The 26701-nt window shown below is 51.6% G+C and overlaps 3 protein-coding genes across 9 annotated transcripts in view; 1 reads left to right on the top strand and 2 right to left on the bottom strand.

The window, feature by feature from the left end:
* Positions 1-53: 53 nt before the first annotated feature.
* Positions 54-9932, bottom strand: NDUFA13 (NADH:ubiquinone oxidoreductase subunit A13). The gene is made up of 5 exons (XM_049642556.1): positions 9803-9932; positions 2184-2262; positions 868-939; positions 454-523; positions 54-230 (listed from the first exon to the last, which is right to left on the bottom strand). The coding sequence occupies exons 1-5, from the start codon at positions 9894-9896 to the stop codon at positions 111-113; spliced, it is 435 nt and encodes a 144-aa protein (XP_049498513.1). The 5' UTR covers positions 9897-9932; the 3' UTR covers positions 54-110.
* A 623-nt stretch (positions 9933-10555) lies between these two features.
* Positions 10556-12017, top strand: TSSK6 (testis specific serine kinase 6). Its single transcript, XM_049642543.1, has one exon. It carries the CDS (start codon positions 10713-10715, stop codon positions 11532-11534), a length of 822 nt encoding a protein of 273 aa, XP_049498500.1. The 5' UTR covers positions 10556-10712; the 3' UTR covers positions 11535-12017.
* A 6070-nt stretch (positions 12018-18087) lies between these two features.
* GATAD2A (GATA zinc finger domain containing 2A) overlaps positions 18088-26701 on the bottom strand; it is a 101726-nt gene continuing 93112 nt past the window's right edge. For 4 of the 7 annotated variants that reach the window (XM_049642509.1, XM_049642512.1, XM_049642510.1 and 1 more), the window contains exons 9-12: positions 25219-25498; positions 21954-22252; positions 21202-21276; positions 18315-20913 (exon numbers count right to left, since the gene is read on the bottom strand). In XM_049642509.1, the coding sequence (XP_049498466.1) occupies positions 20434-20913; positions 21202-21276; positions 21954-22252; positions 25219-25498 (1134 nt within the window). In that variant the 3' untranslated portion in view covers positions 18315-20433. The other 3 variants (XM_049642514.1, XM_049642515.1, XM_049642513.1) reach the window with 3 other exon arrangements.

Here is a 26701-nt window from a genome sequence, read left to right as displayed (position 1 = left end):
GTGTAACCCAATCGTGTCCCACGAGCCTTCCCTCAGTCGCTGGGACACAGGCAAACAGGTCTCCAGAGCATTTATTCTTTCCAGTGGGGAGGGTGCAGGGGTCCAGGCCCCTATGTGTACCACGTGAAGCCGTAGGCGGCGTTGAGAATCTCCTCGTTCGTGCGCAGCCCGTAGAGCTCGCCCATTATGGGGTTCACCCAGCGCGTTGTGTGGAACACAGACTCACCCACCTGTGGGAACAGTGGGGTATGGGTGACGGTGCAGCTACCCCTTCAGGCCCACACTGCCTATTGGGACCCCACTAGGCCTGGTGACTACCGTGCCTACACCAAAAGCTGCTGCCTTCCCCTCCTCACGCCTGGCACCCACTACCCCTCTCGGCTCCAGGTTTTCCCTGGGAGGCTGTGTTCCTGCAGGGGGCCTGGACCCCCACCCTCCCTACCCAGGGCCCACCTTCCAGTCAGGCACGTCCTTCATGATGATGGCCTCCTCCTCCAGGTTCTCCCGAAGCATCTGCAGAACCCTGTGGGGATGGAATGGGCGGTAGGGGACAGGCCTGAGCACCGAGAGACTCCCGAAAAGACGTGCCAGATCCTTCCCTGTTCCACCCCAATCACCTCCTGCCACTCCCAACCCTGCATGTGCCAACCCTTCTTGTCCTTTCCTTCCCCTACAAACATTTACTGTCCTCCTGCTGCAGCCTCAACGTCCCCTCCTCCAGGGAGCCTTCCTATTCTAGCCCTTGGGTCTCCCCCACATATGCCAGGACACAGCTGTCAGCCCCCAAATGCATTTTTGTCATGTCCTGCACTGCGGGCTGGGACACTCAGGCCTGTGACCTTCCAACCCTGGTCCCAGCAGCCCCACCTCCGATCCTTCTCTGCCTGCAACAGTGGCATCAACGCAATGCGGGCCTCGAAGTCCTCAATCTGCAGGCGCCTGTGAAACCCAAAAACCAACAGTCAGATCAGATGAGGCTGGAGTTCGGGGTGGGTGATGTGGCCTCAGACTCAGGCTGATGCGTGGGGAGGGGAGCCGGCAGAGAGGCAAGTGAGTGGGGCAGGCTTGGGGAGTAAGCTCTACCCACAAGAAGATGAGAAGGCGGGGTGTGGGCACGTGGGCTGGCACAGGCACTGGTCTACAAGACTGATGGCTTCGCACTTTCTTTTCAGTTAAAAACTTTAGCTTTTAATCCTAAAAATAGCCCTGGCCTGATGATTGTGGTGAACTGGGGACTGGGGATGGGACCTTCATCACAGGGCTCTGGGCCCTACAAAACCATATCCCCTTCCTGTCAAAATAACCCTGGGGTGTGAGCCCGGGGCAGGCGGTTCTGTGTGTTCCAAGCCACCAGCCCCATCTATACTGAGGGCGCGGCACCCAGTGATGTGGCCCCTGGCCGTGTCCCCTCATCGCCAGAAATCTCACAGCCTCACAGGGAAGGGTCTGGATGAAGTTCAGCCCCCACTCCAGCCCTCACACCTCCTCCCATCTTCCCAAACCCAGAGGAGCATCCCCACCCCAGGCTGCTGGCCCCACCACAGCCCCACACTATTGTCACCGTGTCCACACTCCCGTGGGTGGTGCATGTGGGGCAGCTGGACCCGGTGTGAGCTCACACTCAACAATGGTGAGCACCTGACACAGGCTGGCCTTCTCCGCCACCACCCTTGGGGATTCCCAGACTTGTGGGGGGCAAGTGAGCTCAAAGGGGGTGCTAAGGACACATATCACAGGGTGCGGCAGGGCAAAGGGGCCCAGCCAGTAAGGGGCCAATCAGAAGGGGCCACCTGGCAGGGCATCCTGACAGCTTAGAGGCAGCGAGAGTCTGAATGGAGGCCACTATCTGCCTCGGTCCCTCAGGCCCCATGTGGCTGGCGGGGTCATTGTGTTGCATGGCCTGTTTCTAAGCCCTTATTGTCCTCTTTGCCTGGTTAACACTGACAAAAAAACCAGTAAAGGAGCGTGTCCTGAGCCTGCCCTCCACCTCCACCTGATGGGTTGTCCTAATCCCAACCCTCGAGTCCCTAGCAGCGGAGGCCAAGAGACACCTGGTGAAGAGCTCCTTTCTTGCCATTTCTTTCTGGAAGGCCCAAACTTCCTGAGCCTTGAGGGGCTGATGAAGGGCCCCGAGGGACACCAAGACCACAGGTGCACCCCACGGTCCCCAGCCTGGGGCCTACCTGCGCTCTCGGTTCCACTTCATCATGCTCCAGTACCCAAACAGCAAGGTCCCGATGCCCACAGCAAACATGCTGTAGCCTGTGGGGAAAGGGGGCACCAGCTCAGCGCCTACCCTCGGGAAAGGCCACCCCTTGTAGTTCCTTCTCATGAAGCACGATCTGCTTGCTGTGCACGGACACCGGAAATACGGACGCGAGAGAAGGTGAAAGTCTTAGTGACCCCCTCCTAGAGATGGCCAGTACCGTCTCTACTGCGTATTTCTTCAGATTCTTTTTTTGTCTCTGTGGAACGTCCGCCAGCCCTCTCCCCTGGACCCGTCCTTCCCAACTGCAGACGACTCTCGATTCCGTGCACCTGCCTTGCAGGCAGGGACACCAGGCTGCCTCGGCTTTCCTCTGACAAGTGCGGCAGCTGCGGCTGACACACCTCCGCCCCCCATCCCCCCATCCCCGTTTCTGGAAGGTACAGGCTGAGCAGGGCTTGCAGCAGGGCCCGAAGGCCTTGCTGTTTATGATCGGGTGGCCCCAGCCCCACAATCTTGTTGTTTGGTTCCCAGTCAGCAGGTGCTTCCACGGGGAAGGGTAGTATCTACAGCTGGGCCCAGCTCCATGGTGGCTCCGGCTGCCTGGGCCACTTCTCTGAGTGCTGCCCACAAGGAGCTGGGAGGGGCTGCCAGAGGCAAGCAGTGCCCTGCAGGGGCGGCCCAGCCCCCCCCCCCCCCGGGCTCCCGGGGGTGCTGCTGCTTCCTGGCCCAGCAGGGTCAAGCCCCCTGCCTGGACACCAGGGGACAGAGGCTGCCATGAATATTTACTGGCACCAGCAGGCACCTGCGCTATAATTCTGACTGACAGGCTGTGGGCCTGCTGGGGTCTTCAGGGAAGCCCAAGCTGCCTGGGGCCTGGCTGGGACTGGCTCACCCCATACCCTCTCATCTTCTGAGTTGTGATCTCTTCCCTGGACGGGCCTCGTGGCTGCTGGGAAGAACTGACAAGCTCAGGCAGGTCAAGTTCCAGTTAACAGCCACTAAATGACCAGCAAATAGTGGGTAAGGCCACTCCCTAGAACCTGTGGGGGTGCACAGTGGGGACTCTGGGAGTCGCAGCCCTGCTCCGTGTCTGCAAGGGGCCTCTGTTGTCCTGGTCTTCGTCCTTCTTCTTCAGCTCAGCTCCAGCACAGGGCTTTTCTGGCACCTCTGCTGGACCCAGAGATGCATGAGGAACTGGTTAGATTTTTTAGCCCCTCAGTCAAACCTGTTAAAAATATGAGCTGAGTAAGATACTTCCATGTTACTGAAGGTGGGACAACGAGGGCACCCTGGTTCCTGTGCACAGAGGCAGAACCTTTCTCGAGGCCCGAGTGCCTGGGACCAGCTTCCAGTGCACCTGTGGCTCTTACACATGGCTGACCACCTGTGCTGGGCAGGAGCGTTTTAGAAGAGCTGCCTCTCGGGGCACCTGGGTGGCTCAGTCAGTTGAGCGTCTGACGTCAGCTCAGGTCATGATCTCATGGTTCGTGAGTTCAAGCCCCATGTGGGGCTCTGTGCTGACAGCTCAGAGCCTGGAGCCTGCTTGGGATTCTGTGTCTCCCTCTCTCTCTGCCCCTCCCACATTCACACTCTGTCTTGCTCAAAAATAAATAAACATTACATTTAAAAAAAAAAAAAAAAAAAAGAAGAGCTGCCTCTTTCTTCTCAGTAGCTGCAGAGAAGCCCAGGGGCCTCTTCTTTCGACCCAGGGGATAAGCCCGGGCTGTCCTCACGGAAACCTCTTGCCTTCACACCAAGCACCCGCGTGGGCCCCTGAGTAAAATAAATTCCAATAAGGGGGCCTTTACAATGGTGCAGCCCTTTCTTGCTGACAGTGGCGAGGCCGAGACCCCAATCCCTCAGTACGGGTCTGTGCCTCAGGAGCTGCCCGTCTGGTGGTGGAGGCTGACGAAGGGCACGCCCAGAAGGGGGTGCAGGCCATGAGTAAAGAAGACCTGAATAAATAAACATCCTGTGTTCACGTACTGGAACTTAACACTGTTCAGACGGCAGCCCTCCCCAAACTAAGGTACCGATTCAGCGCGGTACCCTTTACCCTTTACCAGCCCCACAGGAACTGAAGAGCGGATTGTGAAATTCGTGGGATCAGATTAACCAAACAATTCTGAAACAGAACAAAGGGGGAGGACTTGCACTTTACAGTTTCAAAACTTAACACCCAGCTGTGTGTACAAGATAAAATAGCGTGGCACCGCACCAGGGTAGACATGTACATCGACGGAACAGAGCTGACTGGGAGTCCAGAAATAAACCCTCACATTCACGGTCAATTGATTTTGGACAAGGGTGCCAAGACAATTCAACGGGGAAAGAATAGTCTTTCAGCAAATTGGATAAGTGGACAACCACACACAAAAGAATAAAGTGTACTTTTTCCTTCCCCCATGCACAAAAATTAACTCAAAATGGATCAAAGACCTTAATTTGAGAGCTAAAACTATAAAACTCTTAGAAAACAGATGAGTCAGTCTCTGAGACCTTGGATGAGATAATGGCTTCTTAGCTTTGGCACCAGAAGCACAAGTGGCAAAAAGAAAAAAAAAAAAAAAATAGATGAACTAGATTTCATGGGGATGAAAAACTTTTGTGCCACAAACGATACTGTCAACAAGCTGAATGGATGAATGTCCTTGAAAATCCTGTATCTGATAAGGGAATGACATCCAAAATGTATAAAGAACTCTGCAAACTCAGTAATAAGATGAACCCAATCAAAAAAATGTACAGGGGCACCTGGGTAACTCAGTCGGTTGATCATCTGACTCTTGATTTTAGCTTAGGTCATGATCTCATGGCTCATAGGTTCAAGCCCCTCATCGGGCTCTGCACTAACAGTGGGGAGCCTGTTCGAGATTCTGTCTCTCTCTCTCTCCTTCTGCCCCCTCTCCAGCTCTCTCTCTCTCTCCAAGAAAAAAAAAAAAAGTACAAAGGACTTGAAGACATTTCTCCTGGAAGTTATACAAATGGCCAATAAACACATGAAAAGATGCCCCACATAATTAGTCACCAGGGAAATGCAAATCAAAACCAAAGTGAGATGCCACCTCACACCCACCAGAATGGCTAGAATTTTAAAAAAAAAAAAAAAAAAAAAAAAAAGGAAAATAATCAGTGTTATCCAAATATGGAGAAACCGGAACTCAATACACTGCAGGTAGAAACGTAAAACAGAACAGCTAATTTTGGAAAACAGTGTGGCAGTTCCTCAAAAGGTTAAATGTGGAGTTACCATCTGACCCAGCTAGACCACTCCTGGATGAAATTTCACTTAAGAAAAATGAAACATTTCCACACAGAAGCTTGCACAGGAATGCTCACAGCAGCCAAAATGTGGCAACAACTCAAATGTCCATCAAGTGGTAAATGGATACACAAACTGTGGTCCATTCACACAAGAATATTATTTAACCATAAAAAAAAAAAAAAAAAAGAAAGAAACTGCCACACAAAAAAAAAATAAAAAAAAAAAAAAGGGGGCGCCTGGGTGGCTCAGTTGGTTGAGCGTCCGACTTCGGCTCAGGTCACCATCTCGCAGTCTGTGAGTTCGAGCCCCGCATCAGGCTCTGTGCTGACAGCTCGGAGCCTGGAGCCTGTTTCGGATTCTGTGTCTCCCTCTCTCTGACCCTCCCCCGTTCATGCTCTGTCTCTCTCTGTCTCAAAAATAAATAAACGTTAAAAAAATTTTTTAAATATAAAAAATAAATAAAAAATAAAAACAAAAAATAAAAACATCCTGCTGAGTGAAAGCAACCAGACACCAAAGGCCACATAGAGTAGGACCCATTTATACGAAATATCTAGAACAGGCAAATCCATACCAGACAGAAAGCAGACTGGTGGTTGCCAGCAGCTGGGGGGGGGGAGGATGGGGAGTGACCGTTCATGGGGCTTCCTTTTGGAGTAATGCAAGTGTTATAAACTTAGATCCGGGGGATGGTCACGCAACTCTGGATAGACTAAAATCAACAATTTGTACACATGAAATAGGTGAATGGTCTGGTCTGGTTTGTGAATTTCAATAAAAATGTTAAAGACACAAAGGAAAAAAAAAAGGCCCACCTATTGGGCACAGGAAGGAGCAGAGAGAAGAGAGCTGAGTGGAAAAGATGGAGGTAGCAGTCACTTTGGGAACAGCATAAATTAAAGAAGGTCTGAGGGGCGCCTGGGTGGCTCAGTCGGTTAAGCATCCGACTTCGGCTCAGGTCATGATCTCGCGGTCCGCGAGTTCGAGCCCCGCGTCGGGCTCTGGGCTGATGGCTCAGAGCCTGGAGCCTGCTTGCGATTCTGTGCCTCCCTCTCTCTCTGCCCCTCCCCCGTTCATGCTCTGTCTCTCTCTGTCTCAAAAATAAATAAACGTTAAAAAAAAAAAATTTTTTTTTTTAAAAAAAGAAGGTCTGAGCCAGCTTGGCATGTTCTAGGACACTAGTGGAGAGTGATGTAGGCAGAGAGAAGGGGAGTGGGTGCCAGGCTTGGGTGCCTTACGGGAGCAAGGGAGGGTAGGGCTAATGAGAACAAGGCTCAAAAGCAAGGCTGGAGGAGGGGCACAGGAAAGATGATTAGGGTGGGGCGCAGGATGGATAGCAGGGCCTTTGCACTTGCTGTTCCCTCCACCTTGGGGATTGTTCAGAGGTCCTTCCAGCCCACCCTGGGTAAAGCAGGCCTTGGTTATCTGGGGCCTCACCAAAATGAGAAGTTCTGGTGTGATTATTTTATTTTATTTATTTATTTTTTTTTTACGTTTATTTATTTTCGAGACAGAGAGAGACAGAGCATGAACAGGGGAGGGGCAGAGAGAGAGGGAGACACAGAATCTGAAACAGGCTCCAGGCTCTGAGCTGTCAGCACAGAGCCCGACGCGGGGCTCGAACTCACGGACCGCGAGATCATGACCTGAGCCGAAGTCGGTCGCCCAACCGACTGAGCCACCCAGGCGCCCCTATGGTGTGATTATTTTAATCTCCTCTGCTAGGCTGTAAGCTCCTCCGGACAGGGCTCAGTGCCACGTGCGCATTCAACAAGCAATTACTGAAAGCACGTACATACACAAAGACCACGCCGCCAGAAGGGGTCTCTTCCTCACCCCTCTGCAGCCAGGAAAGACTGGGATGGGTTTGTATGTAGTACAATGCAAGTTGGTGTGAAGGGGTTGCAACCAGGAGGCCTAACCCTAGATAATGGTATAGAAGCACTACTGTGTCATGAACTGGAAGAGGACTGGGATTAAGGGCACATTTGTGACTTAAAAATAAAAAAGAGGGGCACCTGGGTGGCTCAGTTGGTTGAGCATTGGGGTCTTGATTTCAGCTCAGGTCATAATCTCACGGTTTGTGGGTTCAAGCCCCTCATCGGGCTCTGCCCCCCCCCCCCAATAAAGAAATAAACTTTAAAAGACAGAAAAAGAGAGAAAGAGAGAGAGATGCTGACTAGGAGTCCAGGGAGGACCAAGGGCTGGGACCCTTCTACAGCCTGGTCTGGGTACAGGTCACACAGGTGCACAGGCATAAACAGACTTCATGCCACACACCTGAGGGATACACTGGCCTGGGTGTTAAGTTATACTTTGAGAAAACAAATGAAGACATTCACATCACATTGTATTTGTTCAATCTATTCTACGATGAGTCAAGTGCCAATGTGATGCCAATCTAGCCTGTAACCTGTTTTTTTTATTTTTTATTTTTTTTAACGTTTATTTATTTTTGAGACAGAGAGAGACAGAGCATGAACAGGGGAGAGGCAGAGAGAGAGGGAGACACAGAATCTGAAACAGGCTCCAGGCTCTGAGCTGTCAGCACAGAGCCTGACGCGGGGCTCGAACTCACGGACCGTGAGATCATGACCTGAGCCGAAGTCGGATGCTCGACCGAGCCACCCAGGCGCCCCTGTAACCTGTTTTTTTTTAATGACCCTCGGGCTAAGAACACTTTTAGGTTTGTAAACAGTTGTTTAAAAAAAAAAAAAAGCAGCGGCAGTGGATAGAGAGCCTCTGACTAGCAAAGCATAATTTTTTAAAAATTGTTAATGTTTAGGGGCGCCTGGGTGGCGAAGTCGGTTAAGCCTCCGACTTCAGCCAGGTCACGATCTCGCGGTCCGTGAGTTCGAGCCCCGCGTCAGGCTCTGGGCCGATGGCTCGGAGCCTGGAGCCTGTTTCCGATTCTGTGTCTCCCTCTCTCTCTGCCCCTCCCCCGTTCATGCTCTGTCTCTCTCTGTCCCAAAAATAAATAAAAAACGTTGAAAAAAAAAATTAAAAAAAAAAAAAAATAATAATAAATTGTTAATGTTTATTTATTTTTTTAAAGGATCGATTTACTAGCAAGTTAACTGAATCACATCTTTTTTATTTTTTAAATTTTTTAGGGGCTCCTGGGTGGCTCAGTTGGTTAAGTGTCTGACTTCAGCTCAGGTCATGATCTCACAAATTGTGGGTTCGAGCCCCACGTTGGGCTCTGTTCTGACGGCTGGGAGCCTGGAGCCTGCTTCAGATTCTGTGTCTCCCTCTCTCTCTCTCTCAATAATAAATAAACATTAAAAAAATTTTTTTTTAATTTTTTTAACATTTGTTTGTTTATTTATTTATTTGTGAGAGATAGAGAGAGACAGAATGTGAGCAGGAGAGGAACAGAGAGAGGAGGAGACACAGAATCCGAAGCAGGCTCCAGCCTCTGAGCTGTCAGCACAGGGCCCAACGCTGGGCTCCAACTCAGGAACCGTGAGATCGTGACCTGAGCCAAAGCCAGATGCTTAACCCACTGAACCACCCAGGCACCCCAATGTTTATTTATTTTTGAGAGACAGAGCATGAGCAGGGGAAGGGCTGAGGGTCTGAGAGAAAGGGAGACACACAATCCAAAGCAGGCACCAGGCTCTGAGCTCTTAGCACAGAGCCGGATAGGAAGCTCAAACTCACAAATTTCAAGATCGTGACCTGAGTCGAAGTCGGACACTTAACCGACTGAGCCACCCAGGCACCCACAAAGCATAAAAAATTTATTGGGCCTTTATAGAAAAAGTTTGCCAACCTCTATTGTGGGCCACAAAAAAGCCAAGAGCTTGGGAAGAGCTTGAGTTTTCACCTGATACTAACTTTCCCACTGGCTGAATTACCTTTTTTTTTTTAAACCATGCCCATATATTTTTTTTTTTAATTGAGGCATATTTGCGTAACATTAAATGTAAAGTTCCTCGAGTTATGGGAAATGTATTTACCCTTGTTTAAAAGTGTGTATTTCTCTGTTAGCCCTGGGTGCAAAGCATGTGACACTTCTACTTTTTTTTTTTTTTTTTTACATTTTTCTGTGTTGAACCCAATAACATAATTTTAAAATGTTATTAAAACATCTGAAAAATTTAAGAATACATATTCCTGGGACATCCACAGGTAGGGACTACCAGAAAGGAACATCTTCTAAATTCCCTCAATGTTCCCGTTTCCGCACCAGTTTTACTCTGGATGGCCCTGAGTGCCAGTAGCAGCCTCTTACTACAGAAGCGATAGGGGATCCTCGGGTTCCACCTCCCTTCGCGGCGCCCTGAAGTCCCAACCCTGACACCCCGGCGCAGCGCGACACTGACCCGACAGTCCCCGACGTGGAAGGTTCCGTTTGTAGTCGATGGGGCCATAGCCCCCCGGCGGAGGCATGTCCTGCTTCACCTTCGACGCTGCCATGTTCGCAGGACCCGTGCTTCCGACCGCGGGCGGAAGTTACGTCCGGCGGCCGCCGCCATGATGAGTGTGGCGGAACGTACCGCGCATGTCTTAGACAGGACTAGTAGCGGTCCTACAGCGAGGTAGAGCTCCGGGACTGGGTTCAGGGATCATCTGGGCAACCAGGCTGCAGCCGAGGACTCTATTTCTTCTCTCAGACGGAGCTTAGCCCAGTAGGTGTAGACGCCTGGAGCTCGTCCGGTCGCCTGGGCCCTTGCCCTAAAGGACCTCCCTCCCCTACACCTTCCCTCTGGTGCGATGCTCAGACCATTCAGAGCCAGGTCACCGAATTAAGCCCCCTCTCGTTTTCTCCCCGTCGCGGGGCACTGCGGGCAGCCCAGAGCTTCACATGGCTAGGGCTGGGTACACGAAGTTGGGGGACGACTGTTGTTCGTATTTGACTCATGAGGAGCCTCCCCAGTGCCAGGCACAGATTCTGCTTCCCGGTCGTGGTCGAGACCCCTTGCCAATAGCCTCTAATGGGAACTGGGGCATTCAGAGCAATTATGAGTCACAAAGCCTGATGGCCTTGGGGGACCCTGCAGGGCGGGGTCCAGGGGGCCCTTACCCCGAGGTGGGGTGACGCCCACAGTCACTTCACAAGGCAGAAACTGTTACCTGGGCAATAAAAGGCTCCGCAGGGGCAGGGACCCGGGAGTGGGCACATGGGGGTGCGGGTGTGCAGGTGCCAAGCGCCATGGGTTAGGCCCGAGATTGGAGTCCGGCCGCCCTCCGACAGCAGCCGCCTCCTGCTCCCCGCGCGCCCCAGGTGCCACCATGTCGGGCGACAAACTTCTGAGCGAACTCGGCTATAAGCTGGGACGCACGATAGGCGAGGGCAGTTACTCCAAGGTGAAGGTGGCCACGTCCAAGAAGTACAAGGGCACGGTGGCCATCAAGGTGGTGGACCGGCGACGCGCGCCACCAGACTTCGTCAACAAGTTCCTGCCCCGCGAACTGTCCATCCTTCGGGGCGTGCGGCACCCGCACATCGTGCACGTCTTCGAGTTCATCGAGGTGTGCAATGGGAAGCTGTACATAGTGATGGAGGCGGCTGCCACCGACCTGCTGCAGGCAGTGCAGCGCAACGGGCGCATCCCCGGGGGTCAGGCGCGCGACCTCTTCGCGCAGATCGCCGGAGCTGTGCGCTACCTGCATGACCACCACCTGGTGCACCGTGACCTCAAGTGCGAAAACGTGTTGCTGAGCCCTGACGAGCGCCGAGTGAAGCTCACTGACTTTGGCTTTGGTCGCCAGGCACATGGCTATCCTGACCTGAGCACCACCTACTGCGGCTCGGCTGCCTACGCGTCGCCTGAGGTACTCTTGGGCATCCCATACGACCCCAAGAAGTACGACGTGTGGAGCCTGGGCGTCGTGCTCTACGTCATGGTCACCGGGTGCATGCCCTTCGACGACTCGGACATCGCTGGCTTGCCCAGGCGCCAGAAGCGCGGCGTACTCTACCCCGACGGCTTCGAGGTGTCCGAGCGCTGCAAGGCCCTGATCGCTGAATTGCTGCAGTTCAGCCCGTCCTCCAGGCCCTCGGCGGGCCAGGTAGCGCGCAACGGCTGGCTGCGTGCTGGGGACTCTGGCTAGAAGCCGGGGTTCCCGCCATTTACGCCGCCCTGAGCACTGCGCAAGCGCAGCGCACGCGTGCGAGGCGTGCTTCAGTACTCCAGCGAAGCCGACACGCGCCACTGCGCACGCGCACACCCCCTTCTTTCCCCCCCCCCCCCCCGCCCTCGCCGCTTTTCCTTTCTCTGGATGGTTGGGGCTACAGTCGCCCCTGTTTAGAATCTAGCTCCTCTCCCCATGATCCCAAGAGCAAGAGGGCGCAAGCGCTTCCTCTGTTTCCTAAGAGAAGTCCCCAGGAGGGGAAGGGACGAGAGGAATCGGAAGCATTGAGCCAGCGCGGAATGAGCGATGGCTGCAGGCAGGCCGTGGCTACTTGGAGGAGCTGCCAGCGAGTGGACGCGTGTGAAGGACGCCCTCCTCGAGACAGCCGCGAAAGCGTGTGAGGGACGGCAAGCTCCCGGCGCTGCATCCTTGGAACTTGCAATAAACTCGCTCTTTCTCGCACCTGCCTCTGGCAATGGCCCCCTTTTACCGAGTGTGTGTGTGTGTGGGGGGGGGAGGGTGTTTCATCCCGCAGGGGAAGGCAGGCGTGGAGCCCCATTGTAGAAAAGGCTTGTTGAGGTTCTTGTCCTAGGTCTCAAAAGGGAATTGGGAAGATTCAAACCAGACTTTTGGGCTCCCCAACCTCAGCTGACTCGAAAGAGCTTTGGGGCCATCCCAGGTGTCGTGATGGCAATGGAATTGCTGGGCTGGGGGGCAAGGATCCTAGTACCCTGCCTGTGTTTAAGGATGGAACCGCGTGGGAGTGGGGGCCTCCTGCCTTAACATAAATTGAGCGTTTACAGATGAGGAAATTGAGGCCCATACAGATGTCATTTGCCCAGGAACACAGCTGGAATTTGAAACCAGAAAAGGCTGGAGTGGAGTTGGGGAGGTGGTGGAAACTCTCCTTAGTAAAAGTCCTTCCTTGGTAAAGAAGTTGTCTAGGGCAGGGGGAGGGGAGAGTCAAGGGTAAAGCATGAGACTGCTGGGCAAGCTGGTTACTTCAGTCCTTTCTTTATTCATGCATTTATTGAATGCCTACTGTGTGCCAAGCTCTGGGACTCAGCAAAGAGGCTTGGATCCATCCCTGCCCTCAGCTAGGAGGCAAGTAAAAAGTCAAGTAAAAAATGAATGGTGTGTAAAGAATTGTAACTTGTGCTAAAAGCTGGGTGAGGGGAAGGACGAGTTACCAAGGAAGGACTGAAGCAGACATTTGAGCTGAACCCTGAAGGAATCAGTCACTGGAAATAGGAGAAGGAAAGTGTTCCAAGTGTTCCCAAGATATGTTGGAGCTGGTGTGTTTGGGTAATGCCAGGAAGGTCTATGGCTGGAATAGAGAGGGAGGAAGAAGAGGTGGAGAGGTGTGTATCTGGACAGGGGACTCCACAGGGCCTGGGGAGATTGGGGACTTTTGTTGCAATGAGATTACTGAGTTTAGTGACACCAGCTGTCTCTCATTTGCGGTGTGTGGAGATGTCCCCCTAAGCCCTAATCCTGCTCGCCTCCATCGGAGCTCCACGCATTTCCCAAGGAGGCCAATCATCTTGTGGGTCTGCCCATGCCCTGCTCCTGCTCACTCACCTTCGTGGCTCTCAGGTGCCCTGGGCGTTAACTACCAGCTCTTCCCTAACCCCCTTAAAGAGACAGCTGAAGCAATTGAGGCTAAGAGAGGGGAAAGTGCCTTGCCTCTAGTCTTGGCTGGTTCACATCTGAGCTGAGAGAAAACCCACCCCCTCTGGTTTGCACTAGAAAAGCGTCTCTTCTGGTCTGGACCATACCTTGGAAAATGGAAGTGGGAACAACCTCCAGGTTGTTGGGAAGGGCTGTGGGTTATTGAAGGATGGCATCCTGAGCCTTCTTAAGGGTCCCACCACTCTCAGAATGAAACCCACTTCTTCATCCTTTTGCCCCGTGGTCCATCCACACTGCTTTCCTTGTCCTTGACTCTCCAGGTTTGGTCTCACCTCTGAGCCTTTGCATTGGCTGTTGCCATTCCCTACCACTTTTCCCTCTGTCTTCATTCCAGACTTGGCCTAACAAGTCACTTCTTCCCTGACACCCCATTCTTTCCCTCCTTGCCCTTGTCACAAGGTGGGGTTCTAGTGCCTGGGGTATGGCATGTGCCTTAATCTGTGTGAGCAATGGGGCCTGGGGCTCCTCCTACCCCATGGCCACAGACCTGTGTGGCTCAGTTCAGAGGGGACAAGGCCTCAGGGACCAGGGCAATTGTCCCATTTGTTGGCTGGAGAAGCTGCTTGAGACTCACCCCTGAGCAATTGAGGAGCCTGTGCTTGCCTCAGTGAAAACTCACTTGAGGGCTGAATTTTGAGCCCCCAAGAAAATGTCCCATAAATGTGCTTCTTGCAGCCAGTGTTGAGGCATGGGGCACCAGTCAGGATGTCACAGGTGGACTGGGACAGGTTTGGGCCTAATTTCTCTAATGTCAGTGTTAGCAGTTCTGTGTCTTACCCATGTGAAGCCTAGCCAGTTGTGGTGGTTGGAGACGACAATCAACACCCCCAGGCCAGAGGCAGGAAGGTCTTAACAACAACAACAACAACAACAACAACAACAACAACAACAACAAACTGCAAAAAATAAAAGCAGCTAGGAAAACAGGCTTATATTTTATGTACATTAGAATTTACCAGTGATCACAAGTCTCACTTTATGCATAACTTTTGAAACTGTGTCAATATCTGATAACAAATATTGATGAACACCTGAAATTGTTCATTTCAGAGCTGACAGGACAGCTCTGTCTGTGCTAGAACTCACATCTTTAATAATGTCCTGCAGCAAAGACACCCAATGTAGATGCCAAGCTTGAAAATTCCAGAAAAACCTACCACTCCAGGGTGGAGGCTGGAAGGGGCTAAGAACCAGTGGATGGGCAAAACTCACTGGACCCTCACCCTGCTCCCTCAGCTCTGTGGGTAAGTAGGCCACAAAGCCACAGGTTCTGGTGAAGATGGGAGGCCCAGAGGCAAAGCCACAGTGCCCAGTTTGGGGAGACACTCCACCCACTTTTGGAAATGAAGTCTGAAAGAAGCCCAAGAATCAGGTGTCTCATTGTTTCCCCTTTAACAAGGGATCACCCTACTACACCTTCCCCAGTCTCCAAGCTGCCCCAAAGCTGGGACAAAAATAATGCAGGGAAACCAGGACTGGGGGGACAAAAGAAAAATACAGCCAACACATTGTCCATTTCTTTATTTTCCTTCAGATTCTAAGACTTCCTCATGACACAATGTATAGCCATTGATTCCAGCCTGTGTTCATTGGAACTTCTATTCCGGTTTGGTGGTCAACTTTTTACATTTATTATCAAAGATTTAGAGTCACAATAAATACAAGTGACAACCTCTCCACCCACCCCCCAAAACCCCACTTTCCAAATACCCTGCACTAGTGTAACTGTCTATTACACTTTCATTGTTAAGTATTATAAAACTTCAGCTGTCCTTTAAAACAAAAGCTCAGTCCGAATTTTTTAGGCAACCATCATGTGCAGCATAGCTCAGCATCAAATAAAAACCCTATGGTGGAGCAGCAACAACTGTCTTTTTCATGATCTACACCCCTGTGACGAGAATGTTTAAATTATATAGAAAATCCCTCCCCATGACTGTCCACAGGAAAATGACATGTAGGACACAGGAGCCGCAACACAGCAGGGCTGTACTCAGTTGCCTTTCATTCCCTCTGCGCTGGGTCCAAGCCTTGCTTCATGGTCTCAGGGTACAGACAGGACCAGAGGCTACCCCTGGAAGGAGGGCAACTGTCGGCCTTGTCAAAGGTGTGGGTCCCAACATTACGGTTGGGATACTGGGAACCAGGGCCCCATGACATGGGCAGGATGGCCAGAGCTATGGGTGGCTCCAAGTGGACACACAGGTATCTATGTGCACATGCATGTATACACATATGGCCATTTCAAATATGCAAACCTTCACCCTTCCAGAGGTGCCCAGCATCTTGAACAGTTTCCCAGTTGCCATTGGGAGTTCATGTCACAGATAACTCTGGACCTTTATCGTTTGGGACTGAGGGCTCCCAAATTCTCACTGCTCCTAGGAACCAGGTCCTCTTGGTCTGAGGCCCCAGGGGTCAGGGAGAGACCAGAACCCCAGCACTGTGGCCAATTTTGAGGGATGAGCTTTGCTGCTGGGAAAACACCCTTAACATTAATATCCTTTCTGAGTATGTCCAAACCCCACATGCAGAGAGATTTAATATGCCTTTCCTGTAACATCGTTAAGTCTCATCAAAGAACTTATTTGGGTCTTATCAGAGAAGTTATACCACAAAGGGAGAAACTAAAAAAAAAAAGTGTGTGGGGGGGGGAGTAGGAGTTTTGATACAGTAGAAATGAACAAAAGATTAAGGCATCTCACGTTCTTGTCCCCTTTAAAAAAAAGTTACATGTCACAGTAAGTGGCCCCTGATGGGATTATTCCCAGGGACCCTGGGCTGGAGGAGGCAGAGCCAGGGCTTGTAGCCCTATCCTCCACCAGTGGTGGTCGGATTTGTACTGAATTCATGAGGCTCCCTTAATAGCTCAGAGGCTGGTAGAAGTCCAGCCAGGCAAGGTGAGCAGAGGTGGTTCCTGAGCACAGTGATGAGCGAGGTTCTAATGGGCTGGGGTTGAGGCCCAACCTGTGCAGCACAGCTCAACTCAGGCCCTTGAGTCACAGACCCATTCAACTCCAGCTGGGGTGTGACAATCCTGGCACACCCCTCCAGTGCAGAGGTGACTCTCGCCTGGATGCCTGATCCCAAGTTACTGCATAGAACTGAGGTCTGTTTGCCCATGAAAGAGGCCAGACCAGGTGCTCCTTCTTGAAGGATTTGGAAAACCTGGCCCATGTCATTGAACAGAGAGGGCTAACAGCTCAGGGTAGTATAAGACAAGTATTTATTTGCCAGGCACACAGAAAAATGTGAGGAATAGAAATGCTTGCATACTCTTAATTTTTTGGTGTAAAAACACCTCCCCCCCTAATGTCAATATCCCTCCTATCCCCCAAATCCCTGGATCTTGGAATGAAAGCCACTCTTCCCCACCCTCCCCTCCTTCAGCCCATGTAAGTTATGCACTCAAAACAAAAATCAATGAGCAATATAGGGTTTTACACAACAAAAAATTAGAATGTTGCAAAACTAAGTCTTCTACCGCAGGTCAAAATGTTGCTAAACATGGATATTCACACAACATGAGAGAGGGGGTTAAATGAGCCTTTATTAGAATGTTGTAGCAGTGTGTTTTGAAGGCGGCGGCCCTACAAAATAAGGATTTTAAATTAAGTCCCTAACTGCATGGATAGGAAAACTAGGGCTGGGGCTGAAGTGGGGAGCAGTGTACCCCATCTCCATATCGACACACGTGTGTGCATGCACACAGGACACCCTTGCACCTGCACAGAGACAGCCCCGTGCACAGCACACTCACGACGGCTTCTGTCTATCCTCATGGAACTGATTTTTAAAGAGTGGGAGAAACCAAAATGAAACTAAGAGCAGACCTGATCCTTTGAAAGACATTTCTGTAGACTCGAAAGAGGGTTTAAAAAAAAAAAAAAAAAAGTCTGAAGGCGAACCCTGGCAGCATGGCCCCGCTTTAAGGAAAGGTTCTAAACTAGACCCAAACAGAAACCCTGACGTCTTGGAGGGGCAGGGGCACCTCCCCACCAGACACACCTGACAGGAGCATAGGCCAGGGTACCTTAGGATGTTGTCCATCAAAATAAGTAGGAAAAGAAAAATTTAATAAAATAAAACCACAACAACAACAAAAAACACAATAGCCTGCCCCTCTAATTTCCCACTCAGGCTCCAGATGTTGCTGCCAATTCTCTCCTCCCTCCACTGGTGGTACGCGGCTTCCGGGATTCCAGGCTCTCTGTCTGGGTCAGGGTTGCAGTTTGTTCTTCTGCTAAGTGTGGGAGGTCCGGGGTCTCCGGGATGAGCAGCAGCAGAGGCCTTCTGCTAGACTGAGAGCTGGGCAGTCAGTGGCCCACCCTCTGGGGTGTGGGGGCCGTGCTCGGCAGGGACCCCTGGGTCTGCACGGTTTACTTTAAACTCCATCATCATGAGGTGATTAAAAAAAAAAAATCTGTCAACCTAGAGATTGCCATGAAGGAAGGCAGTCAAAGACTTGGAGGGCTAAGATGGGGAGAAGCAAAAACAAAACAGAACGCTCCGCTCGACTTCAGAAGCCCCGGGCGCCGGTCTCGCCGAGCGTGTCACAGTGTCCAGGGTGAGCCGTCCATGCACCCTGCCGGGCTTGGGGGGATTGGGGGGAGAGGGGGGCTGAAAGGAAGGGCCGGAAGCAGAACCAGCCCCCGAGGTCCACTTTTCTGCTGGTGTTGGGCAAACTAAAGGCAAAGAAAGGAAAAAAGCCCAAGGGAAAGGTCCCCCAGTGATATTCCTCGTCCACCTGTGAAGCAGCCCCTCAGCTGCGACGAGACTTTGCAGCCAAGAATGGAGCCCTTGCTTCTGCAGCATGGCCGGCGCTCGCTCACTCATTCTCTCGGGGAGCATGATGTCTTCCCGAGTGGAGGGTGGCAGGGCCAGGTGGGAGGGAGGAGGGAGCCTGTTCTCCACCGGGCCCGGCTCGCACTATTTCCACGTGGCTGACTGGGGGATGGAGCGTGGCGGGATCATGTCCAGGAGGTACTCCCGCTGGCGGTCCACAGCTGAGGAGGTCTTGTGCACTGCCAAGCTCGGGCTGACAAATGCAAGGGCCCCACCTGCAAAAGAACAGAGTGACAGTTTTAATGGTATGGTAATAATCTCATGACATTAAAGGGAACACGGAATGGTGAAAAGAGCAGGATACCTCTGTCGGGCACTCAGTTACACACAAGTGACACACCAGTGGAGACGCAGAATAGGGGGAAAGCCCCGAAATACAGCATTTGTTCTCCTGGGGTAGAAACACCGTTGTATTTGTTTCGTACTCTCGAAATTTCAACAATGAACAAGCATCTCTTTTACAACTGAAAAATGAAGAAATGACCCCCAATCTCCCAACACAAATAGGTTTTTGGCTGGCCTGGGGTAAAGACTGCCCCATTCCATCCCCCCTATCACTGTGTTACCCCAAGAGTGCTTTTGGTGGAGATTAATGTACTTTGTGGAACAAGTGTTTTGAGGTCAAATGCAATTGGGAAACCTCTATACATTCTAAAGAGAAACCTGACTGAGTCCTGCCAAGAAACCAAGGGTTAACTAGGAATGCTGGGAGAACTCTTTTGGGAAATGCTGTTTTTAAAACGATTACACACTTACCTCTAGTCTTACTGCTGAACACAGCAACTATTTATTCCTTCATATTCCCTTTCAAATATTACCTTAAATATGCAGTTTTATGTGGCTCCTACCACTCACTGTGTACACATGCACACACCTGCATTGGACTTTTCCCACTGATTTCATATACTTTCAAAATTTTCCACAAAAGGAATTTCCAAACTGCTATGAGTTCTTAGCTGCATCTTAAACATGACACACAAAAGTATCTCTGCCCGCTTTATGTTTACAAATGCTCTCTCTCTGCTCTACAGAATAGGTTCTTCGGCAATCAGACCAATGTCCTCCCTTTCCTGAGCTACATCCTGTGGAAGTCTGATATTTGGCCATATTTCTAACTCTACGGTCAGCTGCATGCACAGCAGACTCCTGTGTTTTGTTTGCAGACAGCCTGGCTTTCCCAGTTCTGCCTAGGGAGACAGATCTCATGATGGTGCCTCCTCTTTTGATAGGGACGCAGCGAGCTCAGGTGGGGGGCAGGACACTCACTCCCACAGTGAAAGCACTCACCTGTCTCTCTCAGCCCTCTGTGTCTTTTTCACTTTCCTGTTTTTAGTGGAAATATTTAACTGTCACCTTAATGACAGCACATAAATAATAAAAAATGGGGCAAGTGGTGTGGGGGATGACCCAAGGATGATGGGGGCTGTGGCAGACTAGGGAATGCTCACCTAAGTGTATCCCTCCTCCCTTGAGTTGTTTCTCAAATGTGGTCTCCTCAGAGTCCTCTGATGCCCACCGTGGTCTTGGCCCTGCTCCAGGGATTTCCCTCTTCCTCCCCCAATGTTTTTGGGTTTTTTTTGAGTTTTTTATTCTTTTTTTTTTTTGGAGTTTTTAATTTATTTTAGAGAGCGACAGACAGACAGAACATGAGCAGGGGAGGGGCAGAGAGAGGGGGAGGCACAGAATCCGAAGCAGGCCTCCAGGCTCCGAGCTGTCAGCACAGAACCTGGTGCAGGCTTCGAACCCATGAACCATGAGATCATGACCTATGCCGAAGTCAACACTTAACTGACTGAGCTCACCAAGGCGCCCTACCACATTCTCATTCTAGCTTGCAACTTTGCACCACCTGACCTGTCCAAGCCAGAGGGTGGGAAGAGTGAACCACAGAGCAGGGAATGAAGAATGCTGCCTGGCTCAACAATAAATTAATTACTGCACCAGAGAAGGTAAAACATAACAGCAAAAGCAGGCATTCCCTATGGCAGGAAGGTGGGGGAGTGGGGAGGAGGCACGGCACCGAGTTGGCAAGATTGAGTGTTTGTGCTGACAGATGCCCACTGGCTGGATGATGTGTGTGTGTTTGTGTGTGTGTGTGTGTGTGTGTGTGTGTGTGTGTGTGTGTGTGTGACACACTACCTAAACTGGGTCTGCTCCACGTTTTGGGTCAAGAGCTAGAGTCTGGGTATAGAGCGAGCAAACAAGGGCAATTAGTTATCTACCCAGGGCTACCAGCTGTTCAGAGTGTTCATTTAGTGAACAGAGATTAAGCTGAAGAGTCAGAAGCAGGTGTTCTCAGGGAACAGGTCTCGGGTCTCAGGGCTCTTTCTATCATTTCTGTTCACCTGTATGTGTGCATGTTTTTCTTTTCTTTTTGAGGTTTATTTCTTTTGAGAGAGGAGAGCACAAGCTGGGGAAGGGTAGAGACAGAGGGAGAGAGAGGATCCCGAGCAGTCTCGGAACTGCCAGCATGGAGCCTAAAGCAGGGCTTGAATGCACGAACTGTGAGATCATGACTTGAGTCAAGATCAAGAATTGGATGCTTAACCAACTGAGCCACCCAGGTGCCCCTGTGGACCTCATCATGACAAGGTCCCCACTCTAAGCCCTGTGGGGGCCACCCACCTGTACTCAGGGGTGCCTTCTTCCAGTTGGTGGTGGCATTGCCCTTGCCGGTGCTCACAGCTCTCTCGGAATGTCTGCCGGTCCTGCTGACAAGGGCTGTGGCCGAGGCTGCATTCTGCAGTTTGGGTGACTGGCTGAATGTGTGCAGGACACCTCGAGGTGTTGTGGCCGAGCCCCGGGACAGCTGGCTGGAGGCCTATAGCGGAGAGAAGGTATGATGGCTCATGTGGGGAAGGGGAAGACAGAGGGCAAGACGCTCAGCGCAGCCTCTCCGTGCTCTGGCCGACCTCTTCCCACCCACACAGGGTCCCTAAAGTCCAAAATCAGGAGACCAGGTAAGTTACACCGGGGGAGAGGGGAAGGAGGCAGGGAGAGACAGACAGACGCAGGCAGCGTGACAGTCGGCGACTGACGTGGTCACGGTCTGGGGCGTGAGGGCTGGTTGGTGGCTCGGTGCAGGGGCTCCCGGCACCGCAGTTCTGACCTGTAGCACAGCCCCGTTACTCCAGTCGCGGGCCTCTCCTGAGCGGAACGCCAACTTACGCCGGGGTTTTATGACCTACACAAACGGGGGGGGGGGGGGGGGTTGAAACCGAGGTCAGCACCATCCACAGGCCGGCCTAGGGTGACCTAGAGTGACCAAAGGGCAGCAGCTGTGGCCGCATGAGGCCCAGTCCCCATGGGACAGGCTGTTTCCCGAGGGCAGCACAGCCACCCACTACATAGGGATCTTGAGAAGATGTATTTATTAGTGAATTACAAATGACTTCCAAGGACACAAAAAGTTGCCAACGGGGTGCTTTGGGTCTATAAGGGCTGGGAAAGCAAAGCATTAAAAAAAAGCAGCCAAAAAACTTGATTTCAAACTTGCTTCTCTCCTTAATTTAGCTAGAACATTTCTTCCAAATGCCCCTTTTGCATCTCAATGTGGCTTTCAGAAAAGTCGTTTTAGACAAGAAGTACTTGTCAGCTGGAACACTGCAAGTGAAAGCTACAAAATCTAAAGAAACTGCAAATTAGTATTTTCACCACCAAAGGCCACCATTAAATGCAATTTAGACACACAGTTAACAACCAGGCAGATGACTGCCCAGTGTGAGACAGAACGTCGGAACATCTTGCTTGCTAGCAACAACTCCCAGCCAAGGGAACAAGGCCCCTCTCCTAGAGGCAAGGCCGCCCAGCCCATGATCCCAGGCCTCAGGGCCGCAGCTCTGGCTCCCTAAGGACTCTCACCTGCTTTAGTGCGGGGTGTGGGGCGGTGGCAGGCTCAGCCTTGGCCTGTGCGGGGGCGGCACCCTGCTGTAGGAGGCGCTGCTCGATCTCCTGCTCCTGCTGCAGCGCCTTCACAAAGGCAGCCTTCAGCCGGCTCGTGTGCTCTACCTTGAGTGCCTTCTTCTGGTTGGATGCCATGCAGTTCTCACACATAATGGCACCACCCTTCTCCTCCCGCCAGCGGCACGTGAAGTCCGTCTTGCACTGCGCACACATGTAGGGCTCCCGGGACAGAACAACAGCGGCTGACATCCTGCCTGCTGCAGGGAGAGACAGGTGGGCTCACGTCAGAGGAACAGGATGCCAGAGTCAGAGCCCCTACCATCCCAGGGCAGAATGAGGACACATGACAGATCTAGAGCAGTGCCCTGGGCTGCATGGCCCAGCTGGCATCAGGAACCAAAATCCCAAGTCGACAATGTCTGTTTGGCACACACATACTGGATGCTGTGTGTGGACACTAGGCCAGCCCTGGGGAAGGTTTGCCAATAGAAGGGAATTTGAGAAGCTTTGGAAAATGCCATGGATCAGGTACACTGGGTACCAATTCTCAAGAACATCAATGCTCTCAGATTGGCTCCTCCCAGTTGCCTTTCCCACCCTCAGTGCAACATTAAATTTCAGGGATGGAGGTTTTTCCAACCCTCCCACACCTCATCAGTGAAAAGGAAATGGTAACCCCCTCCAGGTCCCACCTCGCTGTGATGGGCAAGTCAAATAAGGACCAATCATCCAGCAAGTACTCATGCTGACAAGTATCCTACCCAGTGTCTTGTGCATATACAAAGGTGGTCAATTCTCACAATAACCTCCTAACAGGGCACCCTAGTCCACTAAAAGTTTTTCTGAGGAGAAAACCGAGGCTGAGGAGATGAAGTGACTTGCAGAGTCACACACCAGTCAGCAGCAGGGCCAGGACTCATACCTGCTGCCCAGCTGAGAGCATACAACTGCTCTGGGTCCTTGGCCCCCTTTTCTGAGATGGGAATGTGGCATCACCTCGGTTGGCCATAGGAAGGGTGACTGGGGAAAGCCAGGTAAAGTGCATGCTCAGGCATGGGATCAAAATTATTTTTGCCATCCAAAGTGAAGGGGTACTTTTGGCATTTTACAACTATCTTTTTGTGTCTAGTACTCAAGGGCTTAACTTCCTTTTAACATCAGAGACCATGCTGCTGAGAGACCCTTGGCCTGCCCAAACTGCCCCAGATGCTGAGAGGCTGTGCAGGATCAGACTGGGGAAGCCCCTCACCCCACAGAGCAGATGAGATGTCACCAGATCCAGCCACCCAGGGTCTACTTCAGGCCCCCAGCCCCAGGCCCTCACCTGCAGCTAACATGCTCTGGTGAAAAGAGCACATCCCCTTCCAAACATCCAAGCCTGGAGGACAAGGTACCTTCTCCTAGGCAGCTGTGGCGGGCATGAATGGCACCAGAGTGGAGACGCTGGTATGAGGCTGCACACAGCCAACCAGACTGAGGCTCTCTGAGGTATCAGGAGACACCTCAAATAGGGCTCAGAGCTTCCTCCCACACTTAGGACCAGTTTTGGGCAATACGAGAGGGATACTGACTCCTGATGAGAGAACAGGTAGAGAAAAGGCTGATCTGGGAGAGGAGGTCCCCAGGGCAGATGGCTGCAGATGGACGGGCATTGTGTCCTGACTTGGGTCTCCCACCCACCCATCCTGCACTGGGCTCGCAGCAGCTCTTTTGCCAATAACACTCCATCATAAAGACATCAAAGGGATCCAAACACATCCAAGCCATGTGACAGCTCATACCTTTCCCTGTTGAGCCTGGCTCTGGGGCCCTCTGACAAGTAGAGTCTATCTACCACCCCCATTTTACAGAAGCCAATGTTGGTTGGGCCTTTATGGTCTCCTACTCTCAACCTGACTCATGGTCAATCCTTGATATGGCCCTGTGGTTGGGGACTGTTTTAAGAGCAATGGGGTTGGGTAGGTGGGTGGGGTGTAGTAAGGAGGCTACAAGTAAATCTGAGGTGGCCGGCTGGTTGTTCTCTGCCCTGGGTCTGGTCCTGCCTACATATGGAGGGCTCTGCCTCTCAAAGGCACTGAATACAACACCTGAGGAGGAAATTCTGTGATATGCTGACTAATGAGGGAGAAGAAAGCACTCCCACCAACACCCTGACAGCAAGCAGGCACTATGGGGGTCACAGCTCCCTGTTATACACACCTGCCTCCCTCCCTCTCTGCAGAAGCAAGCAGGCAGAAGGTGCTTTTTCTTTGTACGGGCCCCAATTACGCTCGCCCCAGAGTCTGTACCCTGGGAGCAGTCGGCATGTACTAAGGGACAATTCAAGGTATGTGGTCTAAAGCCTACTGAGCCCTCCCTTGCCCTGGACTGATTATGGCTCCACCTCCTCCTCAGCTCTGAGCATTTGCTGAGATCACATAGGGAGAGGATTCAGGCTGGCTGCCCAAATAAAGTCACCACAAATCAATCTCAGAGCAAGAACATCTTCACATCAGCATCTGGTAGAGGCCTCCCAAGGGCCAATATCTGGTTTCCCACCTCCATTTCCAGTGTTACTTTTGATCACTAACTGATATATGCCCTTTTATCCCTAAAACCTAACATGCAAGTGGTGCTTTCCAAACTGTTTCCAAGGAGGATGTTCAAGGGAATCTGGCCCAGACATAGGTGTCCCTCTCCCACCTTGGGGGCTCAGAGCACTCAAGGCTCTGGAAAGTTCTAGCCTGAGAGCCCCGTCTGGAAGCAAAGCCTGTCAACTTCCTGCAGACGTTTCTCCTCACCCTCTTCTGCCTGCCCCAACGTCACAGAGCTGTTGGGGAATGATTCTCACCCCCCTCAGACCATGTGTGCAGGGCCTCAGGCTTCCTCAGGGCCCAGCTCTCAGAGGCAGCCTCAACAAGAGAAGAAAGGTGACTGTAATGTGTTTAAGAAGTTATCTAAGGTGACAAATGGTGGCTTCATTTATTGTGGTGAACACTGATTAATGCATAGAACTATTAAATCACTATAATGTATACCTGAAACTAATGTAACATTGTATGTCAAGTATACTTCAAAAATAAATATTTTTAAAAATGCAAGAACTAAAACAAACAAGCAAAAAAGTAATCTAAGCCTCGCAGCAAGCAGAACTGATATTCTAACACGTGCTGTGCATTCAAAACAACCTACGTAAGAGAAACTTCAGTAGCAAGAGATGAAAATGGCCCCAAAGCCCACTCACCTTGCGTCTCCAGCAGGTTCTGCACCACTTCCTCCAGGCCGACCAAGTAGATGAATTCGTTATTGGCAGCGCTGGGCAGGAAGTTCATCTCTGGGGCAGGGGGCTTGGGAGGGGGGATTTCAAGCAGCGTCTTCTCTAGCTGTTTGCGCAGCGCAAGCTTGGCAGCTGCCTGACGACTGGCTGGAGAATCCGCAGAGGTGACCACAGAGGCCACGCTGGTGGGGGTGGAGTTCGCCTGAGCAGAGGTGACTGTTGTCCCTTTCAGCGATGCTGGGGAAGGCTTTTGGGAGATAACAACCTGGTCAGTGTGCTGGGGGTGCCTGACCCCACAGCCCAGGATGGCATCATTAGCTGCACTGTCTTTAAGACAATAACTCTGAGCTTCCTGACATCAGCAAGCAACAGGCAAAGCAGCGTTAAACTCATCACTCTATGAGATTGACCAATCCTGTAAACATACTTGAGGTTTAGCTGATATCCAATAAGCTACATGCATTTAAAGTCTGTAATTTGCTGTGTTTTGCCATGAGGACACCCATGAAACCAAAACCACGACTAGGGCAGTGGGCACCCCCACTCAGGCAACACAGCCACTGTCCTGTCACTATGGCCTAGCAGCCCTCCTCCCAGCACAGGGCTAGGTGACCTCCTTCATTACAGCAGTATGGCAGTGGATCACTAGAACACTGGTGGCATTTCCTTCATAAACATCTTTGTGTGTGCTTATCTGGAGACTAATGTTTTACTCAGCTCATGTATCCTCATTGGGGTTTCAGGGAAGACCGGCCTCTGGACCAATCCTTGCCCCTTCCCCCTCTTGATCTTTGGTGCTCCTGCACTACTTTTCTTGCCTTCATCTGGATCCCAGTGGCCAATGCTCCATTTTCTCCTTGCTCTAGTTCACCCAGCCCCCAACCTTGTTGAGCGCTTTCCTCAAAACTCTGAGTTGACCTCATCAGTGCCCTTCTGGAAATCTAAGGAAAGCAGCATACACCACCCCCAGGAAAATAGACATACCCAACAACTTGCACACAACACATCACAGGACCCAGGGAGCCTACGATGCTATCCCAGGACCACTCTCAGAGTTGAGCAAGCCTCCCAACAGAGAGGAAGCCAGCCATCATAGCACACTGGCCTGGCCTGACTTCAGAGAAGGCAGGGATGCTGCCCAGAGCTCTGTTGGCCGGGGTCTTATTTGAGGGAGGCAGACAAAGATGCACCACACCATAGGAGGAAGAGAAGCTAACACACCCATCAGCAAAAGCCGCTGTAGACCCAGTAATTTATCTGTCAATAAAGCTCTTGCTTCCAGCCTGCCCACCCACCCTGATCCCATCTTCTGGGCTCTGCTGGGTGGAAACAGACCCACCCCATCTCAGAGGCTCTGTACAAGAGGTGAAGGGACTCACGGCTAAGAATAGATGTGCCGGTGCTGTGAGGACATTCGTAGACATGCTCCCCTCGTGTGCTCATGCTGACA

The sequence above is a fragment of the Panthera uncia genome, chromosome A2 (genome assembly GCF_023721935.1).
Source record: "Panthera uncia isolate 11264 chromosome A2, Puncia_PCG_1.0, whole genome shotgun sequence".
Taxonomy (NCBI): Eukaryota; Metazoa; Chordata; class Mammalia; order Carnivora; family Felidae; genus Panthera; species Panthera uncia.
Note: the sequence above shows the minus strand (reverse complement) of the source record. Positions and strands in the feature narration are given on the sequence as shown.

Excerpts from the sequence above, each read along its gene's own strand:
- NDUFA13 (XM_049642556.1), bottom strand. The coding sequence starts at position 9,896 with ATGGCAGCGTCGAAGGTGAAGCAGGACATGCCTCCGCCGGGGGGCTAT. Across the intron at positions 2,263-9,802 it reads TCCACGTCGGGGACTGTCGG|GCTACAGCATGTTTGCTGTG; the intron begins GTCAGTGTCGCG and ends CTTTCCCCACAG. Across the intron at positions 231-453 it reads AGGACGTGCCTGACTGGAAG|GTGGGTGAGTCTGTGTTCCA; the intron begins GTGGGCCCTGGG and ends CTGTTCCCACAG.
- TSSK6 (XM_049642543.1), top strand. The coding sequence starts at position 10,713 with ATGTCGGGCGACAAACTTCTGAGCGAACTCGGCTATAAGCTGGGACGC.